Consider the following 23,322-nt stretch of genomic DNA (forward strand, 5'->3'; position numbering starts at 1 on the left):
ACATGAATAGAAAACTTGCAAGACTAACCCGGATGGTAACGATCGCCGCCACCTTGAAGAGAGTGGTGTGCGAATTAGCTTGTCTTTCTTAGTCTTTTTCTCAAACACAACATGTCTGACAGCGACGAGTCGCCATATTCGGATGAGGTACGATGCTTTTACTTTTACTTTTACCATTTTATGTATCTATTACCTCTTAGTTTATTTGTCTGCAGCGATCGTATTGTTCCAAAGTTCCAAAAGCATGGTTGAATTTTCTTGTGTTCGTGGGTAGTTTGCAAAATAATTAAGGGGAAAAGACTGTGTAAATCCTTTTGTTTGATGAGTCGTAGAGGCTGTTCTTTTAATACAGCTTCACCTTTCTTTGCTCTTTTTTCCTGTAGGTGCCACTAAATTTGTTATAGATTTTACATCGAATTGCTGTTTACTTGTTTGTTCCCACAATCAAATTGGCTCGTTTAATCACAGGCGTCCCATGCTCACGTCTCGAGGAAAAACGAAAGATTAACTCTTCACACACTCCTTGTGTGTCTGTTGTGTTTTTTGGCGATTTCCGCCATTTTGGGCCAAGGTTAATTTTTATCTCTACCGAGAGTGATACGGTGATATGCGTCACACAAAGTATGATACTTTCAAGAAATAATCTTTTGTTTTTCCATGAGACGTGAGCTTGGGATGCTTGTGGTTTAATACACATAAAAAGCTTGAATTGTGAGCTGTTTGAAGCAATCGTAGGTTACTTTTTGGGTTAGTATTTCTGTGAAATAGGTGGTTATGTTGATCAGTCGGTATATCCAGTGGTTGCAATAAAATTTGGCGGAAATGGGTATTTTTGAATAGCAGGCAGGCAGTTTTGAAGAAGAACCTCCTTCTCCAAAGGAGGTCTGGGTTCACTTTGAAGGGTTAGACTCTTGCAGTTTCATTGTCCTACATTGTGGTCTATTCCTATTTACATGTTGTTGTTCCTGGATGTTTGCTTATTTGAAGAAAATTACACCTTTACTCAGAGTAGAATGAATGATCATGTACAGCAGGTAGCCAGTGTGTTGATCTGCTCATTACACAGCTACCATTGAAACCCCTGGTATTTGTTACTGCTGTTGTGTAGGAAGGTGAGGATATCACCAGGGAAGAGGATGATGAAGAAATTGATGAGGACGATGAGGATGATGAAGATGATTTTGATGAAGATGATGAGTTTGAGGATGACAGACAGAGAAAGAAGAAAAGGCGTCATAACACTGGGTTTATCATAGATGAAGCAGGTTTACTATTATTTTTACAATGCTGATTCTTCAATGCAACTGGGAAAAAAGGCAGTGTTTTTGATATTTGCATGAATGGTGTATTTTTTGTTCTTTTAGATGTTGATGATGACTACGATGAAGATGGTGAACAAGCTGAAGATGGATATACAGATTTAATTGAAAGTCAGTTTTCTTGAATGTTGTTAGAATAAATTATGTATCTCCTATCAGCAATGCCTGGGTTTGATTCCCAGACCAGGTTCCAGTTGTTCAAAAGGCAGATTATCAATCCAAAAATTAAAAATTGCTATCCAGTGGATAAGCATTAATGAACTGCACCATCCACTCTACTGAGATTTTTGCAGTGCTTAGTGTTATCCAACTTTCGAACAACCAGGACAAGAGGTGTTTCAAAGGAGTTGTTGTTTGATCTTGCAGAGGGTTAGAGTTAGAGAGTTTCTCTTTAAATTCCCTGGTTTTCCTCTTTTTAAAAAACCAAACCCCTGAATTCAATGCCATGTAGAACCAATGGACACTAATGGATGTGTGCCAATAATTAGTAATGACAAAGATATGTTAGAAGTAATTTTCAACTGAGAACAGAGAAGTTTTTCAGTAATACTCAAGTGACCTTATCAATCAATTAAATGTATAATTAAAACCCATGGCAGTCATGCTTCTGACATGGTTGTGTTTACATTTTGTCAGTTTCTCATTGTATTTTCTTTTTATGAATGAAAATGCTTTATTTTGACTGTTATCAAAATAATCTAATGCTCTTAACTGTTTTAAATATTTTTCTTCAAGATGACTTGGGTGATGAAGCAATTGGTGATGATATATCGGTAAGAAAATATGTGATAAATTTGTTCTATTTACAGTACATGTATAATGTTTTGGAAAAAAGGTTGTGCTTGTTCATCATGGTAAAGTACAATAGTAGTAAGGAATTGTCATTTGTCTTACAATGTGGTCACTGAGATGTAAATGGCGGTGTTTCAACTGCATGCTGCTGGTCTTAATCAGGTCTTCCTATAAAGCAGGATGCTCTGCTGTGATTGGTTCCACAGCTGTGATTGGCATGTTTTGATCCTCAATGTTAGTGAGTTGTTCCTTTGGCAGTTGGCTGTGGTACGGCTCTCCTGTTGTTGTGTTTTTTTTATGGTGGGCATCCACGCCTCAGGAATTTCTATTCCACTGTTTGTTGATATTGTTAGGGTGAAGTCTTATGTGAACAGCCTCTTTGTATCTGCGAGTATACCAGTGAGGATCATGATCAATAAACTTAACCTCATTCCAAAGCAGTTGGTGTCTGGTGTTGTGGGTGTGCTCTGAAATAGTGGCAGTCTGGGTACAGGCTAGTCTTGCATTGGTCTTCCAGTCTTGCCATGTAAACCTTTTTCTCAGGGATTCCTGTAAATAACGCCATCTTGTTTGGCCAGATTCTACAATAACAATCTCCCTGCAGGCCTAGTAAATCACTGTTATTGCTTCAACTGATTATTGTCTCACTTGAGATGAAGTAGGAAATAATTCTCACCATGAGGAGATTCTCAGTAGAAACATCCCTAACCATACACAAATGTGCAAATATTTATGATGTGTTCTTGAATGTGTCTTTCAACAAAATAAATTTAAGTTCAATAACAAATTATTTTTTATGTCTAAAGGGTGCCAGGCGTTTACAACAGATGCTTGGGTATGTAGTAAACATAGCATTGTAATATAATGATTCATAAAATGTCCTTTAACCTTTCCCAACAGTAGTGTTCATATTCTCTTCACTGTTCCCTCTACGTTTCCTCTGGTAATGACAATTAGGAGAATTTGTTTAACAATCAGCAGCTTTTTAAATTAGTGATCATTGCCATTATTCTCATGACGTCTACATTTGATTCAAGGATGATACTTTGAGGAAAAAATAGAAGCCAGACACTGGTGCGGGTTAATGGATTAATACATGTAGTGTAGCACTTCTTCTCCTTTTCCCTTCTTTCCTACACTGATGTTGAGTTTGTCTCATGGAATTGAGTATGGGAAGGAGAGAGGATAATTTTTTGTGGAGTGGTGACTGTAACTTGAAAACTTCTTTTTTCATAATCGATTTGAAAGTGGCTTTTTTTACAACAACATGAAACTTATCGTTGTTGAAGAGTGTAGCCTCCAGCATGTCAGAAATGTCACTATTGCCATTGTTGTGAGGTGCCAAGCAATGTGTATGTTGTAGTTCAATTTTATCCTTGGTTCAAATTTTATTTTCCTTTGTTTCAAATTCATTATCATACATTAACATGACCAAGAACAAAGGAAAATAAAATTTGAACCAAGGATAAAATTGAACTACAACATATACATGTACATGTAGTGGAAATTGCAATGAATTTGCTGTTTGAGCACAAGATCTAACTACATTTTAATAACAAACCCATTTTAATAAGTGCTAACAACTACTGGTGTCTAACAAACAACTTATTCTTTTTTCCTTTTTCTCATGGTTAGAGACAAAAATGCTGAGGAATTGGAGGCTTATTACAAGAAGAAGTTTGCTGAGACATCTGAAAGGTTGACAGAAAAACATTGCATGTTCTTTACAATGATTTTACAAATTTCCAACTTTCCTTCATAAAAAATACCTTAGGTAGAAAAAAATCTCTTTTTAATTCTGGTCAGGTTTTACATCAATATGAATTGAGTCTGCATGAAGCTAAAGGTAGTTGAATTTTTTGCACTTAACTCCACAGATATAAAGATGACTATGAACTGCAGCCAGAGGTTCAACAGCAAAGTCTTCTCCCTGGTGTCAAGTAAGATATTGAGATAAGCTTGGTACTGCTTTTTTTTCTCTCTCTTTCTTGTTATAAAGATCCCAATTTTATATATTTTTTTTTCATGATTGTTATTTCACAGAGACCCAAATTTGTGGACTGTAAAATGCAAGGTGAGGCTTAAAGGCAACATTGAGCAGAATAATGCTATAATTCTGAACTATTTAAATCATAAGATCGAGTTTGTAATTCTCCCCCCTGGCTACCATACATTTCTTTGTGAACCAGGCAGAATTATTTGGTTATATGGCAAAGTATCACTGTGTAGCTTCTAGTGTTGTCTATTCTCCTTGCCAGTGTTACAGGGTGCTAGTTAGGGATCAATGGAGAAATTACACACAACACAGTTTGAAAGATAAAGGTTTAATACTTCTTTGTGCTTGGACCAGAAACTCTACCCTCCCATTACCTCTCTTCACCCGCGAGTATAAATTTGTACCAGAAACTGTTGGGGAAGCCTGACAAGATATTAGGGGTGGGAAGGGGGTTACCAATAGCCTTAGTTGCTTCATGCTTCAGAAACTGGGATAAGTTGTGACTATTTGGCCAATAAAGGCAGTATTGACTTTATTCTACCTTACTTAAAAAAGTGATACTTATATTGATTACTTTAACTGTTACTCTAGATTGGAGAGGAGAAGGCAACAGTGATTGGCCTGATGAGAAAAGCTATCGCCCAGCAATTCACTGATGAAGTAAGTTGATAAACTCAGCATGAGGTTGTCTCTTCAGCATCTCAGAGGTGATCATTACTCACTGATCACTTCTGAACTGGCCAATCAGTGCATGCAAAAAGCATCATTCACCTCTGGTATATACTTATGTTGGTTATTTCAACTTTGTTAACAGCCTCTACAGATCAAGTCAGCTGTGGCTGTAGAGGGACTGAAGGGGTACATCTATATTGAAGCATACAAGCAGACTCATGTCAAACAGGTACTCTAATAAGTATAACAGTAACAATATTTTAGCAGGGAGCCCACTTCACCAAAAGGTACTCTATAGTGGGGCCCTGATACGAAGATGTTAAAAATGGAAAATTTGACACAAAAATAACATCTCTGTGTGCCATGTGTACTCACTATGATGTACAACTGATTGTTTTTAACAGGCTATAGAAGGGTTTGGTACTCTGCGACTGGGCAAGTGGCAGCAAATGATGGTACCCATTCGTGAAATGACAGATGTGATGAGGGTTGTTAAAGAAGTGGTGTCCGTCAAACCAAGGCAATGGGTTCGATTGAAGAGAGGAATCTACAAGGATGATCTTGCCCAGGTAAACACATGGAATCAAAGTTATGTGGCAGTTGTTGAGGGTAGAAAAATTTGCAATGGAATTGATAGTTGATGCTTCAAAATGAAGTTAGTGAACTACAGCGAATGGATGGACTTCATATTGTCTGATTATCAGGGTGAAGTAATTCCTAAAAAAGACCGTTTTTAGTGAGGGTTGACTGACTGAGCAATGAGTAATTTTTAGAGTGAAGCGATGCTAGGTTTGGAAGCAAAGCATTATTGTATTTTTGAGAGGAAAACTCAAAGGGTCCCACTCAGGTATTTTAGTTGTCATAAAGATTTCCTTAAATCTGTCAGTGCCTTGTGGCAAATTGTAGGGCAGCATCAATGTCAGTTCTCATTCTTTCTTTTTGTCTGAGTTGAAGGGTGAAATCTGGAAGATATTTTCGCTGAAAGAAGATACTCTAATTTCTGATCTCTGTTAATTTCATCAGGTAGACTTTGTGAATACAGCAAGAAATCAGGTGAGGCTTGGACCTAAGTGGTATTTTAATGATTACAATAATGCAATTACTCATCATGGCATTCTAACCAGTCTCCACTTTCCTATCTCTTAGTTGTCTCCAAGTGCATTTTATGAGCTCATCTTTTAACTCAATTTTCCATTTGGGAACTTGATACACCTACATGTATTTAAGTTTGCAGAGGGCTTTTTGATGAAATAACTAATGTATTGACTGGCATCCAGCTGAAATAGGTCTCTATTTGATACCTCGAGGTGCAAGGCTGCGATAGGATACAAATGAAGAATTACTCAGCTTTCATATAGTTTCATCTGATGTTTAATTCTTATGTTACATATGCTTTTCATGTCAGGTGACACTGAAGATGATTCCTAGAATCGACTACACAAGGATGAGAGGATTAGCTAAATCAGCTGAGGTACTGTGAGTTTTTTGGTTGGAAAACCTTGAACAGTACTTGGAAATAGAAACAAGTAATGGCTTTCAAATAGAAGTATGGGAATGTTGTCAACTCCAGGGACTTTACCAAATATATATATCTATGATACTTAAATGATACTTGGCCCAAATGAATATGAATGATTATAAGTTTTTTTTTTGTTGTTCCTTATGGATTAGGAGGGAAGGGTTGGGGTTGACTTAAAGGGTTTGGCATGCTACAAAATGAAAGCTCCATAGGAAGCTGCAGGTTACTCATTAGAGCTGTAATCTTATTAATCTCCAGTTAGTACATGCTCTATGGTGAATTTAGTGGCCTGTGTTTTCATTGTAAGCCCCACTTCATTCAAAAGGTTATTTGAATAGAAACCTTCCCTCTCTAATTGAACCCAGAGATGTAATGCAAAACTGTTTAACCTTGAATAAAGGCTGATAGTTTCGAAAGAAACTGTTTGGGGCTGTGTCGGTGGGAGTAACGAAATAATTTGGATATATCAACAAAGTTGAAATGGTAAATTGGCCACCGTAATGATTACAAAAGCTGACGTTTCAAGGGTTAGCCCTTCGTCGGAGCAAAGCTCCGACAAAGGGCTAACACTCGAAACATCAGCTTTTGTAATCATTATGGTGGCCAATTTACCATTTCAACTTTGTTGATATATCCAAATTACTTTCAAACCTTGTTTGCTCATGATGTGCTGTAAGTTATGGAACTTTGTTTTTCCGCTCTTGCCACTCTTACCTCTTGTGCCACCCTTGGACCTTAAATCCAAGCTTAAACGTGGTCTATAACTTACAGTGCTTACCTTGAACTCAGTTTGTAAGAAGCATTTATATATGTACATTTATAGGAATAGTTGCATGAGCAATCCCTGAGTCACACATATTTTTCATTATGTACCCTTTCATCAAAGTAAAGACTTTCTCTTCTGCCTCTTTATTTTCATCTCACAATTTTGAGTTAATTCAAAATTTTAAAGGATGCCGGGGAAAAGAGGAAAAAGAAAAGGAAGCCACCTCAAAAGTTATTTGATGCTGACTCTATAAGGTAATTTTTTGTTATTTGGAAACTGTTCATTTAAGTAATTGCTCTTTGAGTATAATATACATAAATCTTTTACAAGCTCTCTTGGTAGATTGACACAAAGTTAGATTCATTTTTCTTATCCATCTGATGACAATGAGACGTAAGCCTAAATAGGGAAACACTTGACAGCAGTAGAAGCACTCATAAAACCAACGCACTGGTTAAATAATCTCAAACATAATCAAAAAATGAATAACACCCTTTATTAGCAAGAGGTGTCACAAGAGGAAATTTGCTGAACTTTTTGATCTTTTTGATCTGTAGAAGGAACTAAATTGTTTCTACAATCATGTAATCATGTTTGTTGTCTTCTTGTACAGGGGTATTGGTGGTGAAATTGGACAGGATGGAGACTTCATGATCTTTGAAGGCAGTCGATATCGTGGTGGCTTCATGTACAAGACACTGGCCATGTCAGCTATTGTAAGCCTTATTAAATACTAGGTGTATCAAAGAGATCTTACAGTTATGACATTGAACGCTTTTTACTTTTTACTTTTGTTTTTTTGTTGTGATCTCTTTCAAGGCTATTCACAATCTGGGGCCTGCGTATTTAATAAGTAATCTTAGAAATATGAAAAATGTTCTTGCTACTGGAATAGACCTTCCAAACTGATATAAATTGCTTTAAAAGTAGCAAAAATACTCATCAGATGCTGCCATTTTGAATCTTGCTCAGCCATTTAGTGGCTTACCTGTGCTGTAACAAAGTTGATAAAATTAATGTAAATTGGCCACTGGAAAGAGTGTCCTTAAACCAACAAAGGGCTAAGGCTTAAAAAGTGTCAGATGTAGAAACTATTTACGTCTTCAACAGCAGGAATAAATGGTTACAGTCAGAGTAGTTTTTAAGTTGTAAGAGTCTGCTGCAATTCTTTTAGTAAGGGTAAATGAAGTGAAAATGTTTGTTTGGTTATTAGGTTGTTGAAGGTATTAAACCAACTCTGTTGGAGCTTGAGAAATTTGAAACATCACCTGAAGATGTGGAACTGGAAGGTAACAACTGTAGATCAGTTGCTGGCTGCATTAGTACTAGGGACAAAATCAAAAGAATTTTTTTTTTTTTTTGCTGTACATGTATGCGTGTTCCACTACAAATCATATGAAATCTTCAAAGGGTTGATGCTTTCTCCTTATGCAGAAAGGAATGAATGAGATTAATTTTTCAAAGAAAATTTTAAACATGTAGTACCGTCACTTGATATTCAATGGGACAAAACAGTGATACAGATAAGGTTTATATTATTCCTTGAAACCACTAGTTTCAAAATCATGTGGATCCCAACTCACTTTGTAACATAACAAAAGATGTTAGAACATAGCTAGAAGAGTCGCGCAATCAAATTCATTATATGTAAGTGCGCTCAAAATCCCGATAGCACACGCTGATAGCGTCAGCAAATCCAACTTCGCCAGAATTTTATTTTGCGCGCGAGTGGCCACTGTTAGCACGGGGGAAAATAATATATTTCGCTACAATAATGGATACAAACAGAAACTCGGCCTACTAGTCCGAAAACGAAGACAATGTTTCGACCTTTTCCCTTGGGCTAGAGTCCTTAAATGAGGCAGAAAAAGAGAAAAACAAAGGAAAAGGAGACTCGGCATCAGCGCTGTGACGATTCGCTTCAACTGATATTGTTGTCCGTTTTTCGCATTGGATTTGATGCATGATTCCACCGGCTATGTTCTAAAACAATTGGTTCGTGCTTTCAGCTGTGCACTATCAAGTTATGGAGCACGTGGAAAGTTTGGAGAGCACTCAAGAAGCTAGAGTTGCCCTCGGCTGTCGCCTTGGGCAATTCTTACGCTTCTTTCGTGCTCTTGAAACTTCCTGCGTGCTCCATAACTCGATAGTGCACGCTAAAGCATGAACCAATTGTTAATTGGTAAATTGGTTACACCCAATAGGAAGTTTAATGTTTCCCTTGATTGATATTTTTATTTATTCTCATCACTTGTCTGCTTGATATTATATTGATATTGTTAGGAGAAATTCTCTCTTGGTCACTCATGGTGATGTCATCTTTTTTGTCAGCCTCCAACAAATCATAAGGTAGAAATAATCAAAGTGCATGTATTATTTAGCTCATTATATGAAATTGTACTTTTGAAGTGCCAAAAGGTTCAAGGGAAGGTTCAGATGAGGAAAGACATACCTTTGTGACTGGTGATGTAGTGGAAGTTGCTGAAGGGGATTTGTCCAATTTGAAAGGCACAGTTCTTAGCATTGATGGAAACAAAATTACCATCATGCCAAAACATGACGACCTAAAGGTGTGCATATGTAGATCTAACACTTGCATCTCATTTTTTAAAGAATAGTACTTCTTTGTTTTGAGTTTGTGTTCGTAAGTGAGTTGAAGGAAAGGGAATTAGAGTTACCAGATAATGATTGTCTAGCTGCTCTTACTTGATGGCATACTTGATTCTTGTGGCATCTGTCATCCTCTCTTTTGTTTGTCTCCACTAACAAAGAGCCAGGCACAGACTAAAGTTGGCGGCAAATCTCTCAGCATACTCCACTCTGTTTTGAATTTGCTCTGTAACTTTCGTTGATATCCCCCTCTCCCCCATTTCCATGTTGTTCGGTGTTAACAAAATGGTGACCAATTTTTTGCATCCTTATTTGTTTAGAAAATAATACATAATCCTCAAATAGTTTTAAATGAACTCTTCAACAGCCTCTGAGGAATTTCAAGTAAGTTAAGCAAATTAACAAACTAGAGCTCCTGTTTGAGGCTTGGACAAATCTATACATCACTCTGAAACTAATCACTTCTCGCGTCAACTGGGAGTAATTCTAGCTACTTAGCATTGCTGTTATTTGTTTAACTTGTTATGTTTCAGGATCCACTAGAATTTCAGGCGCATGAACTACAGAAACACTTCAAGATGGGTGATCATGTCAAAGTCATAAGCGGTCGGTATGAAGGAGATACTGGTCTGATTGTCAGAGTGGAAGATAATATGGTGGTACTTTTTGCTGATCTAACGATGCATGAGGTAGGTACATAGCTTAGTTAACCCTTACACACCTTCAAGATCCAATCAGCTACAGTTCTTGTAACAATGCATGAGGTAGGTGCATAGCTTAGTTAACCCTTACACACCTTCGAGATCCAATCAGCTACAGTTCTTGTAACAATGCATGAGGTAGGTACATAGCTTAGTTAACCCTTACACACCTTCAAGATCCAATCAGCTACAGTTCTTGTCATCATTGCTGAAATCTTTTCCCTGTCGTTAATGATGGTCACAGGAAAATTGGAACACCTGAAAAAATGTAACACTGAGAGTGGAGCGGAGTGTTTCAACAAAATTTAAGGAGTGTTGTACATCAGTACGTAAGCTACTTTAGGGTATCTTGCAGACATGTAGTTGGCAGTTTGTGTGCGTTGTAAAGATTGGGTCTTAATGGTTAAATGAAACCGTCAATTTTTGATGGGAAAGGTCCAACCAATAAAAGCGGTGGACCGGTTTTTAGCGACTTTTTCGGTTGTACCGATCTGATCGATTCAGTTTTAGACCGACATTTCCGAAAATTTTGGTCGAGAGGATCTTGACCCTGGTGACTGCCCCCTTGACTTCAAAGTCTGTGGATTGGCTCGTCAGCCACTAAGTATCTAAATCTTGTAGTGCTGAAAATATTAAAATGCTTTGATCTGTGTTTACGTTGTAGCTCAAAGTTTTACCCAAAGATCTTCAGCTGTGTACAGAACGGAGCAGTGGAGTGGACTCCATGGGACAACATCAATGGGGAGACATGGTCCAGTTGGAGTAAGTTCAACTTAAAACCAAACTTAGACAAACCTTTTTCTCTTAAATGTTTTGTTAACGTGTTGATTATGAATGTATCTTTAAGCGTTGAGGCTTGTTTTTCTCCCTCCTCTAGTCCGCAGACAGTGGGGGTAATCATTCGACTTGACAGGGACATGTTTTCAGTGTTGAATCAGCATGGAAAAGTAAGTTTTAAAATAGTGTTACGATTGGTCAACATGTGTCAATTTTAACTCAACGTCTTGTGTCGGATCTGTGCGGAAATTGATGTACAGAGGCAGGTCTTAAAAGATTGAACTGACAAAAAGTTGTCCGTAAGTTATCAAGTTATTTTTTTCCATCAGAGTTGCCAGGGAGCTAAAACATAATTTTGGTCTCCAGCAAAAAAAAAAAAAAACTAACTTGTGAAAGGGTTGCAACTTGCTTCGTGACCGTCGGCAAATATGCGTTTTGTACAACAAATTTAGTTGCCAGGTTATTCATTTGAGAATCGTGTCCTTCGTGCTTCTAATTTTGTAGGTTAACCAAGTAAAGCACCAAGCAGTGGGACGAAGAAGAGAAAACAAAAATGCTGTGGCATTGGATTCTGAGCAGGTAAACACAAAGTCGTATGGTAAAGATATATGAAAAAACCAAACCAAAAGTACTTTTATCATGTAGCTGGTTACAACCAGTACTTCACTGATGCCAGCAGTGTACAAGCCGTGTTAGAGTAATGAGATAGACTACGGAGTTTTCCACAGAGCGTGTCATTTTACTCGCACTCTTGTATTTTCCTCTGTAAACAAGAGTCAGCCGTTGTTTTGGACGCTAAATGCTATATGGACAATGACTCAGCCTCAAGCGCGGATAGAAGACAGTTTCTGTCATTATTCATTGCGGTATCTTGCTCTTTCAGGTGTTAGTTGAACATATGATATATTTGCTTTCTTTTTTCTCTAGAACACTGTTCAAGTTAAAGACATAGTGAAAGTCATTGAAGGTCCACATGCTGTAAGTATCCAACATTTAGCTGATACTTGATTATTTCACTCAATGCAACCCTCGAACAGGGCGGCTTTAGGTTTCCAAATCCAGTCAAAATATCAAGTGGTAAAATTGTACGGATTATACATGTTATCTCCATATTTAGAATCTCTTTTACTCTGTAGGGTTTGCAGGGAGAGATCAAACATCTCTACCGCAGTTTTGCCTTTTTATCTTCCAAGATGGTTATTGAGAACGGTGGGGTCATTGTTTGCAGGACGAAACATCTCGTACTGGCAGGGGGTGGAAAGGTAAGAAATTGTTGCGCGCAGCATGCGGCGTAATCGTGGGAACTTGATTAGCATCAAGAGAGATTTTTGTGAGAGAAGGATCAGAAGGAGAACTGGAAAAAGAGATGAGTGGAAATTTCCAGTTGTTATTGTTTATGTTATCCTAACTTGTATCCCAGGCGGCTTCAAACACGTTAGGAATCAGTGGATTTGCTCCAGCTTCACCAAGAATAACCAGTCCAGCCAGAGAAGGAGGTGAGTTTTCCTTACACGTTTGACTCATTTTAAGGTAGAAATATATCTATGGAGAGCATTTTGATTGAGTGAGGGGGGAGGAGAGGGGTAAAAACATACACAAGCACAATGGCCCATTAAACCAAAGAAAATTATCCCAAGCGCCCCAAAGGACTCGAACTAAGAAATTGACGAAAGCTGCCTGGTGTGCGAAAAGATGTCAGTGACCAAGTCTGGATTGGTTTTAGTTTTGCATCTGATTGGCCTAGAGGGTGGTCTTGGAAGTTTCATTAATACCGCTTACCGCCGTTTTTTGAGCCTGCAAGCAGGCTCTCGTGTTTGGGTCTCGCCTTAAGCCCCACCCCCACCAAAAAAAGGACGATACTGAAGGGTACTTTGAAGGATAATTCCTCGAGGGTAGCCCAGGATTTTATGAAATCCCTGATTACTGTAGTCACTCGTTTAAAAATTGCCTTGATGACGAGCTTTGTTGACTCAGCTGGTGGAGGTGGTGGTGGCCGAGGTGGACATAGAGGAGGCATGGGTCGAGGACGTGGCCGCGGAGGTCGCGATATGTCACTTATTTCCAAAACTGTTCGAATCTCACAAGGGCCATATAAAGGTAAATATCTTGCCTATTTTACTGTTCTGTAAAAAGTGTGAATGGTCTTTTTTCACTTAATAATCATTCGTTTCAGTCGTTTAAGAGCCCAATGTGACTTGAATTTCTAAAACTGTACTTAACATAACAAACATTTCCGAAGACGACTCTTATATTTCTTAGCTCACCCACGAGTTCTCTGTAGCCCTGTGGTAGAGCCTCAGAGTGCGAAAGTCTGAATCCTCGTTGAGATTCAGGTGTTCTCTACTGGAACCCCAACTCAAAACTTAGCATCTATCTTTACCTATTTACACACGCAATGCCTTCGACGTTGTTTTTCCTAGCAATAGGAAGGTCACCTGACAAATATGAATTGACCTTGTAAATGGACTAGGTCACCCTAGAGTTCTGTAGCTCTGTTGTAGAGCATCGAAGCTCTAGATCTAACTATCAGGCCAATTGCTCAAAAGAGTTGAACTCTGTCAAATCTGGTTCCTGCAAGGTTATAATGTTTATTTTGCTTGCAGGATATGTTGGTATCGTGAAAGATGCCACAGAAACTACTGCTCGGGTCGAGCTTCACAGCAGTGTAAAGACGATTTCTGTTGACAGAATGAGACTCACTATTGTTGGGTAAGTTAATAGCTTCATCATGGCTCGCGCACCTTCTCGCATCTCCGTCATTTTCAATCCGTGTTAATCTTGGCCAACCCTGGCCACCCTTGGTCATCCATGGCGCCTCTTGGCCATTCTTATTCTCTTGTGGTTCACCTTAGATGGTCCAACAAGCTGTTGGTGCAGAGAATGGGGAAAGAGATGGGCCTAAAAAGTGGGGTTTTTTTAGTCTTTTACGGTATTCGTGCCTCTCGGTGTTTCGTTCTTTAATTTTTAAAGGTTTCTGTCTAATTACCAATAATTTTCCTTGAGTGAATGAAATACCCAGAAGTAGCTTCCTTAAAATTGCTGACATTGCTTCAGTGAATCTATGCCTCTTTTGAAAGTTCTGTTGAGGCTGTGGCATCGGGCTAAATTGGAATTAGAATCCATTTTCTCCGGAATCAGTAACATGCGGGTTACTGTAATCAAATATCACCTCAATTGAGTTTTCAAGGGACAAGGTAACATCTCATCTTATTTCATTCCCAGTGGTCGACCCAGCCAAGGCAGCTCTGTCTACAAGAATACACCTATGTATGGCTCCCAGACACCAATGTACGGTGCCCAGACTCCCATGCACGGCTCACGGACACCCATGTACGGTTCTCAGACTCCAACTCATGGAGATGGTATGAGACTTAATACATAAACCTTAGAAGTGGTTTTTATTTTTCTCTTTAGATACTACGCCTTACTACCACTTTCTCCCTTTTCCTCATTGCAGGAAGTCGCACACCACATTATGGCTCAATGACGCCTTCCCATGATCCTTCGCGCACACCACTTCACGGAGGAGCTTGGGATCCCACGCAGCCAAATACTCCAGCGCGCAACGATGACTTCGATTACAATTTTGACACGTCTACCCCTTCCCCTGGAGTAAGTTATGTCCTCTCTTGTGTTTCAATTTCCGTCGGGATCCACTTCTTGTATTCATTAAATTTTCCTCTTTGGAATGGGACTTACCCGTGCTTAATAGTGTTATCGATTACATTATTTTGCGTTTTGCACCACATCTAAATCAAAGGGACGGAAATGTTATTCAAGACAAAAATGTTTCCATAGAATGAACCAAGTTGCTGTCCTACCTTTTGCACTTTAATCAAAATGAAAATGTATTTTATTTCTCGTGATGCAGGTCTATGGAACTCCTAACCCAGCCACCCCGGGGGGATACGGCGGCCCGTACACTCCCAATACCCCCGGTGGTGGTATGTACGGCTCGGAGCCCACTTACTCCCCGTACACACAGACTCCATCTCCGGCTGGCTTTGGTAATCCTATGACTCCAGGGAGTATCGCCCCAATATCACCGGCATTTAATCCACACACCCCTGGGGCTGGCATGGATGAGTCCCACGCTGACTGGGTCACGACTGATATCGAAGTGCGAATTAATGAAAACCACGAGGTAAGTTTTAAGACGCTTTGGTGTTAATTTAATCAGTATTGCGATCAACACCTGTACTAACGTCTTTCAATAAAACCAATACTAGAGGGTCATTTCAAGTGCAGTTTAAGATTTAAGGAACGTCTTTATTTTTCTGTGGGGATTGTGTCAGTGATGACTACTTTTTGGTTTCGGTTGCCATTCTGGAGAATGTTGTATTAAGCTCCTAAATCCTCTCACAAAATATTACGTACAAAACGTGGTTGACGCTCACTAGTGCAAATTTTTGTTCCAAGGACCCTCAGTTGATGGACAAAAAAGGCGTGGTCAGAACCGTATCAGGAAACACTTGCACCGTGTATTTGTACGACGAAAAACGGGATGTCAGTGTTTCAATTAACAATGTGGATCCTGGTCCACCGGCTAAGCAGGATAAGGTATTCTCTATTATATTTGCATTTACTGACGCATACTGATTTGATGTGATAACCTGAGGGTATAACTATCATACCTACCCTACGTAGATCAGAGGTTTGGTTAGGCAGTGCAAACTGTAGAGGCGCACCTTGAAAGAGACGCCCAACTCCTCGCTTGCGCAAGACTGTTCAAATGACCCCCACTGGTGTCTCTCAACGCAAACCCACCGTATATGGCCAACAGAATTCAACAGACAAACGTTTCCTATTCATTTGGTGGTTGATTTCTGCTCAGAATTTCTAGCTTGCATGGCTGGCGGGTTTTAGGGCGCTCGATGGAAATTATGGTGTAGAACGCTGATATTGATCGGTGGAATTTCGAGCTTTTTCCATCCCACGGCTTCGCCGCTTAACGTTCCAAATCACATACAAAACTGTTAGCTACACGGATGAAGGTTATCAGTGACCAATGGAAATCGTTTTTAGGACAATACAACCGGATGATCACACAACACGATCTACAGATTTAACTGAATGATATCATGTGACCCTATCTTGTTACTTGCAGGTGAAAGTCATCTTTGGAGATGATCGTGAACGCATAGGAACTCTGATCAATATCGACGACCCGGATGGGATTATTAAGATGGAACAGAATGAGCAACTAAAGATTCTACCGCTCAAATTTTTAGCTAAAATTGGACAAACCGTTTGAGCTCAAACTGATGATGATCATGTTGATTGCGCTTCCTTGTATTGCTAAATTAAGGTTGAAATGTGAAATGGAGTTTACATGTAAACTTAGGCCAGTGGAGTCAAATAGGAAAGGGTAATCTGATAAACTGTAGGTTCATTCAGAGGTCAGACTGAAATAACCAAATAAGTTCTTGCCCCTATTGGAAAGTGACATGCTAGAGTTAAGTCGCATGGTTTTTGTGTTCTCGGTCGGAGTTCCTGTTTTCGTGGTTAGAGATGATCCTTTCCAGATAGTTAAAAAGAAAACTAAAGAAAGCCTCTTAAGAAATGTAGGTAACTTTTCGGTCTTATCGATGCTTCTTTAATGAATAGTTGTCGTTCTTGTTCAGCTATCTTAATAAAGATTTCGTTCAGTGAAAGTTTTATATTATGTGTTTTACCCTTAGTTTGTCCGTAAGTTTGTCAGTAAGAATTCATTTCAAGTGAACATACTTTTACAGATGACAAGATCACGCTCTCCGAGATTCTTGCTCAGTGTTTTCCTTCAGAGCAAGTCTAACTTTCCTTTTGTGGCAAGCCTCAGAACGGTTACGAAGAAAAAACAATTTACACACCAGTAATACAAATCAAGTTTGAAGTGAGGCGGAAGGAGGAAAGGAAGGGGCGCAGAAGCCTTGGAGAGTAGGAGGTGGGAGATGATAAGGTGGGGAACAGGTCTCTTACCCTCCCCTCCCTTTATCTTCTTGGGGTATACACTGTGCCTTTACTAGAATCTTTGAGGGCGGGGAGAAGATCGCTCTAAAACAAGAGCGTGCATTTATTATTTCCGTTTTCTTTTTAAAGTGCCACTATGATCAAAATTTCGCATTGCCTTTTCCTTACACTTCTGGAAACTAGAAGTAAGAAACACTTACCATGCCAAGTTTAATCGCAAAATACTCACGGGAAGTATGATTATTTCAACCTTGTTTTTCGTTTTTGGTCGCCCGCCATTACTCAATTCAAAAATGGTCGCGTGTGGCAAAAAGAGTTGGCACTAGTTGGAGCCTTTCGGAAGTGACGTCATATGCGCAGCTCGACCTAAAAAACGTGGCTAAATTTGTATGCCATTTGGAAGAAGAATTCGAGGAAGAATACATCTTATAAAACGCCTTGAATTTCCACTGTCGAATCTCTCACAACACACGAAGCATGATGCAAAAGTGCGCATATGACGTCACAGGCCAGCTCATGCGTAAAACCGCTTCTCAGTTCAGTCACTGGCTCTCGGTTGCGAGCTGAGTAATGGCGGACGGGTTTTTCGTGAATTTCGGCCAGCTATATCAAGGCGTATTTCGCTTCCATCGACCTAAAAACTATCACATAGTACAATTCTAACCATATTTACTTGATTGGCGCTAAAAAATGTGAAAACCAGAGACAAAAATTTTCGTCGTAGTGGCACTTTAAGTTTGGTAGGGTGGTAAGTTGATTAGAAATGCTAGACGTCGGGAACTAAATGTTCAAATTGGAATAAATTCAAGTCTTTCGTAAGCTGCGAGAGCAAATCTGAGAATTTTTCGCCAAATTTCAAAACAACTTTACTTGGTTATTATTATTCTTTCTATAATTTTTCTTGCATAAAAAAAGTGATTCTCCGGTGAGCTGTTTGATTCAAGAATCAAAGAAAGAAAGCTATGATTTTTCCCGACGCTAGATTTTTCTCAGCATATGTAGATTAAACTCACTGGATATTGATATTCACTTCATTCGTCTCGTTCTTATGGTGTCAAACTAAAAATAAAAATAAACTGCAATCTATTTCAGACAAAGCTCTCTATAGAAGAGTAAATTACAAAATTGCATTTAACAATGAATAACTATTCACCAGCATAAAGGAGTTGACATTCCAAAAAGCTTAGAGCCATTCACAAAAATAATATTTAACTTGGCAGCGTCCTCTGACTGTTTTAACCTGTTAGCGGTCTGAAGAAACGATGCGCATTGGTCACATAACAACGAGGTAAGTGGGCACGTGCGCGAGGCTTCTACCGCGCATGCTTACTTCAATGTAAACAACAGCTTTGACAAAATTTATTTTATACCTGCAGTTGATGAGGTCTTCTTTGCAGTAGCGCTGGAGCTGTCGTTTCCTTTCTACTCCAATAATGGCAAAGCTGAAAACTAAGCTAGCCGTCTTAGCTGTAATAGGTGTTGTTTTAGCAGTGTTTTATCCGAAGATCAAAGCGGTATACGGGAAACATGTAAAACCTCATGCAGACATAGCCGCGAATGTTGTAAAATTCATCAAAGATTTCCACATTTTTGGCTATCATATCCCATGGAAATATGTGCTGCCTGGATTTGCTATATTTTTCGCCGTTCAACTATTTAGGGTAAGTATCATTTTTAAAATATTATACGTTCTTTTACTCTTTACTGTTACAGTTTGATAGCACCAGCTTTATAACAACATTTCTATCGAACCGAATATTTAATAACCCAAATTGAAACGCAGAAAACAGCGGTAAATCTTCAATTTCTAAGAAGAAGGAAAGCGCAATGTGGACTATTTTTTAGTGTTAATAATTTTCTCTTAAGATGGAATTCCTAATTGTGTTAATCGGAATGTTTTTATGCGGCATTGGCTAGACGAGCACCTACTAATAGCGTTGTTGAAGATTGTTTTTAGTGTTAATTAACATAATTTTCTCAACTAAGTTGTCAGTTAGTTTTCCTGACGGAAATATTTTGTAAGACTTTGCCCTGTCTTTTAAGAAGATATTCTCAAAGTAGTCGGCCTTGAGAGTTGTATGGTTAAAATTTCTTACCGGTGATTGATAATTTTAAGTTTTTCTTAGGGCAGATGTGCTGGGGTGGGGTAAGCTGTGGGGAAAAATGCTGTTTTGGAATATGTTTATTTTAAGAATTAATTTACCTCTCGAATTGAAACGTTAGCTTTGAAATTTCAAGACAAACGTAAGATGAATTAAATAAGTCTTGTTATTTTTGAGATCCTCTCATTTCTCAATTATACTTGAGTAAACCTTTGGTAAATTATTAAGCACAAACTTTAAATTTGAAGCTCAGACCACACCTTGGATTACTACCAGTGTTTGTGTTTTAGAATTCAGGGACAGGTACCTGGATACGTCCTATGGATTTGGGAATTGTTTAAATTTTAGTTAGGACAAAGTTCACTCAAATTTTGTTAATATTCAATCTTCTGGATTTGAAAAGTTCTATTAAACTTGCATATTAGAGTGATGAAAGATTTGAAAAGAAGCCAATTACATCACACCATTTTGTATGTTTTTTCTTCAGTTAGTATTTTCTCAAATTTGTACACATTATGAGTTAAGTGATATAATCAGATTCCTGTGCCAGACTTTCTTCTAGAACTGACTTGGGCTTAATTACCTTTTTTGTGACAGAGGAGACGTAGACTAAAGAAACTTGCAGAGGAACAGAAGAAAAAAGACCAAACCTTTATGACTGAGGAGGAAGGTAATTATGCAATTTTCTTTTTTTTGTTCACTTTTGTGTCTTAGTTAATAATTGCAAATCAGTTACCCTTTTATTACTTTCTCTTACTTCTGAAAAGTTGTTTAATCCTTAGATCAGACTTCTTTAACAAAACATGTATGTGATGCTAAAACCCCACCTGTAAAACCTGGTAGGGTTTGTGAAAATTTAATCAACTCTGTGAGGAGTCTTTTCTAACCGGCAAACACAAAAGGTATTTGGCTACCAATACCAAATGGTTCCTTAGTTGATAACTGTTTTGTAGATAACATTAAAAATGTTTGATAATGCTGTTTTGCAAACATTATTTTATCATTATGACTTGTGTACAAATAACTATTTTTCATTGTTAAATATGATTCTGTCATGTAAAGCCTGCATTCCCCCTGCTGTTCGTAAACATGATAAATCCCTTGTATCAGTTAGCAGGTTTGTCCAGTTGGATGCAAATTATTACGTCAAAAATGCACTATTCTTCTACTTGCTGTATCCGAAAAAATGCTGAGTATATGATATCCTTTGATTGGAAATTATCTTTGAGTCTCTTGAAATGTTTTTTGTGCGTTCATTTCTTGAGAACTTCCAATCAAACGTGTCAAGTTATTCAGAACCTCATGGTTTGTGGTATACACTTCCAACTTTTTGTAAAATATGCTTCATACTTGAGGGCGTTTATAACATTTAAATTAATACCTGTTTATATGAATTTCTTAATGCATGCACTCTTGACCAATAATTTATTTTACAATCTTTGAATTCATTAGCAGCCACAACTAATACTAACTGTTAAACAATGCTCACAGTTAAATTAAGGAGCCTTGCATGTTTAGTGCCATAGGTCACATGTATACATCCACACACTAGGAAACATTGAATGTTATACTTGGGCTTGTAGATCAGACTTGTTACTTGTGGTGGGATTTTAGCTGTTTGAGTGGCAGGGTGAATGTATGGCTTTCCTGTAATCAACTGTAACATTAAAACTGTCATTTAAAATCCATGCTTTTAACCTGCTTGTAATTTTCTCCTAATCTCCCATTGCATTTCTGCCATTTATGTTAATTTGGTCTCCTGGCCAAAGTATTAATTAATGTCTCATCTTAATCTAAAATTGAACACCTGAGTAATCAAAAAAAAAATGTTACTCTTTAAAAAAATTCTCATTTCTTGTCAGAAACACAACCTGTAAAGATGGTTGACTTTTAATACTTTTGGTAAATGTCTGAGAAAAGTTCTGTCCCTTTCAGCACGTCAAGTGCATACCACAAACCATGTCCCAAAACCTGAAAGCCTTGACATCAAACCGGCCTGCAAACCAGCAGACCTGTCAATTGTTGGAAACCGTGTACGGACATACTTGTATTGGCCTTCAACAAGTTCAGTTAATGTTTTTGAACTAGCAAGAGCTGGCTTTGTGTTTACTGGGATAGACGATATTGTAAAATGCTTTAAGTGTCAGGGTACCCTTAAAAAATGGAAGCCAGGTGATGATCCCTTGGAGGGTCACAAAGAGTTCTACCCTGATTGCCCACATGTTGTGGCTCTTGAGGAAGTAAAAAAGCCAATTAATACTGAAACCCAACTGGAAGACCTGCTAACTGTGTGTAATGGAGTAAGCCATCGTCTGCAGCAATTGCGTGCGATTCAGAGTAAGGCAAGTGGAGTAGAGCCAGGTATGGAAACTGCCTAAGTATATTGTGTTAACTCCAGTAATGCCCTGCTATTGGCAACTGTGATTAGTGATCCTGGACAAAATTTCTTGTAGTTCTGCCAGCAAGGGTGTATCAGAACTGGAAAATATGGTAGATTTTGTTGCTGATCGTAATCTAAGCTCTTCTTTTCCCACTAGAGGTGGGTGAAGGGGAGAAGAGGATTAAAGAATGAAGAAAATTTTTTCTCTCAAACTTTTTTTTTTTTTTTTCATTATTAACCAACTGTTAATTTTTTGAGCATGAATTCATTATTCTACAGCAAAGAAACATCTGACAGAGTTGCAGAAGAGGTTGGACACTACAGAACGCACCATGCACCTTGTTATGAAACAAATGGAAGCTGTGACTAAGTGTCTGGCAAAGACACTGGCTGACGATCCAGCTATGAGTGGCGATAAATCCTTAACAGAAATCACTGAGGGACTTGTCAACTTAAAAGAAAGCAATGTTTGATGGGATTCATTCTGTATTCAAGCACTACAGAGCACTTGCACTTCTTAAAGTTCCCTTCACTGGTGAAATGGCCTTTTTAGGAAATGACTGTAGGCATGTACTGTGATTACCTCACATGGCAGAGCTCTTTCATTGTTATTAGGTGCAACCATGGAATTTGAACAATCATTGTGCAAAATGAATTTTCCTAAGAACTTAGGAATAATAGCAAGTAGAGATGTCCATAAGAACTTGCTAATTGTAATAAAAATCAACCAAAAAATATTTTGAAGAGTTTCAGGATGGCCTCTATTGATGATTAAAATTAATTTTGAATGAAAAGGAACCTTTTTCTGCACGGAGTACATGTTTCAAGCATTTTTTGAGTTACATAAACCCTTATTAATAGGAAAATAAACACAAAAGAACTTATGTAATTTCAAATAATTGATTATTATTAACTTGTTGAACATGAAATGAGGATACTGGCTGTCCAAATTTGTGCAAATTTAAAAAGATTTAAATGACATCAAATGGGTATTGTTAGGTTTTTGTTAGTTTTAATGCATCACAGAGTTATCTTACTATTTATTTTGAGTTATCTTATTTATGCACAGCAGTAGCTAAGTTATTTATTATCTAGTATGAGTATAGATTAAGCAGCTTATTGAAAATAGACATCTTATGAGAATCAAACATTATATAGATATTATTATCAATATTAAATATAAGGGAGATAACTAGAATTTTACCCTTAATAAGTTTTGCAAAATTTTTAACCATTTGCCTCTTAGATTTTGTCATAAACCGTAGGTTCAGGTTTTTTATTCAAATGATATCTAATTATATGGCCATGGTTTTCTCAAAAAAAGTGATTTATAAAGATTATTTAATCTGCTCTCATTGATTGCTGGTAGTTAAAGATTTCAATTTTTGATCCAGATTTTAAATTCTAAATTGATGTACAGCTGTTTCAGTTCTGTTACATTTTCATATTTATCTTAAAAATTGCTGGTTTTGGGCACAGACATTTTTATGAAAATAAAATATGTTTAAAATATATGGGTTTTCTGTGACTTAAAGAACATTGTTAATATGCAACTCCCTTTTGAATTGTTTATCTGAGTCATAAATAACAATCTCGTGCCAGGGTTTGTGGGAAAAAGCTGTGGGCTCTTTCACTGCCAAGATCTCATGGGCAGTTTTCCTTCCTGTCAGCCTTACACTTCTTATGCTGGTAGTTCTCTGAATTTGGTATTGGATCAACTAATGGATCTTTGTTTTTAA

General features: G+C 38.0%; 2 protein-coding genes across 2 annotated transcripts; both read left to right on the forward strand.

Moving 5' to 3' along the window:
• The first annotated feature begins 5 nt into the window (after nt 1-5).
• On the forward strand, nt 6-16,806 carry LOC111337184 (transcription elongation factor SPT5). The gene is made up of 31 exons (XM_022943437.2): nt 6-147; nt 1,109-1,265; nt 1,365-1,430; nt 2,055-2,092; nt 2,918-2,946; nt 3,747-3,809; nt 3,989-4,051; nt 4,155-4,185; nt 4,699-4,767; nt 4,922-5,008; nt 5,184-5,348; nt 5,803-5,832; nt 6,185-6,250; nt 7,251-7,318; nt 7,678-7,780; nt 8,278-8,353; nt 9,474-9,634; nt 10,208-10,363; nt 11,040-11,137; nt 11,253-11,322; nt 11,657-11,731; nt 12,080-12,130; nt 12,289-12,414; nt 12,573-12,648; nt 13,127-13,249; nt 13,756-13,861; nt 14,375-14,514; nt 14,610-14,764; nt 15,024-15,296; nt 15,572-15,712; nt 16,260-16,806. Exons 1-31 carry the CDS (start codon nt 112-114, stop codon nt 16,404-16,406), a joined length of 3,045 nt encoding a protein of 1,014 aa, XP_022799172.1. The 5' UTR covers nt 6-111; the 3' UTR covers nt 16,407-16,806.
• Nucleotides 16,807-18,434: 1,628 nt separating this feature from the next.
• Nucleotides 18,435-23,095, forward strand: LOC111337175 (uncharacterized). Its single transcript, XM_022943424.2, has 4 exons — nt 18,435-18,762; nt 19,801-19,873; nt 21,139-21,564; nt 21,863-23,095. The coding sequence occupies exons 1-4, from the start codon at nt 18,535-18,537 to the stop codon at nt 22,054-22,056; spliced, it is 921 nt and encodes a 306-aa protein (XP_022799159.1). The 5' UTR covers nt 18,435-18,534; the 3' UTR covers nt 22,057-23,095.
• Nucleotides 23,096-23,322: the final 227 nt, after the last annotated feature.

The sequence above is a fragment of the Stylophora pistillata genome, chromosome 3 (genome assembly GCF_964205215.1).
Source record: "Stylophora pistillata chromosome 3, jaStyPist1.2, whole genome shotgun sequence".
Lineage (NCBI taxonomy): Eukaryota > Metazoa > Cnidaria > Anthozoa > Scleractinia > Pocilloporidae > Stylophora > Stylophora pistillata.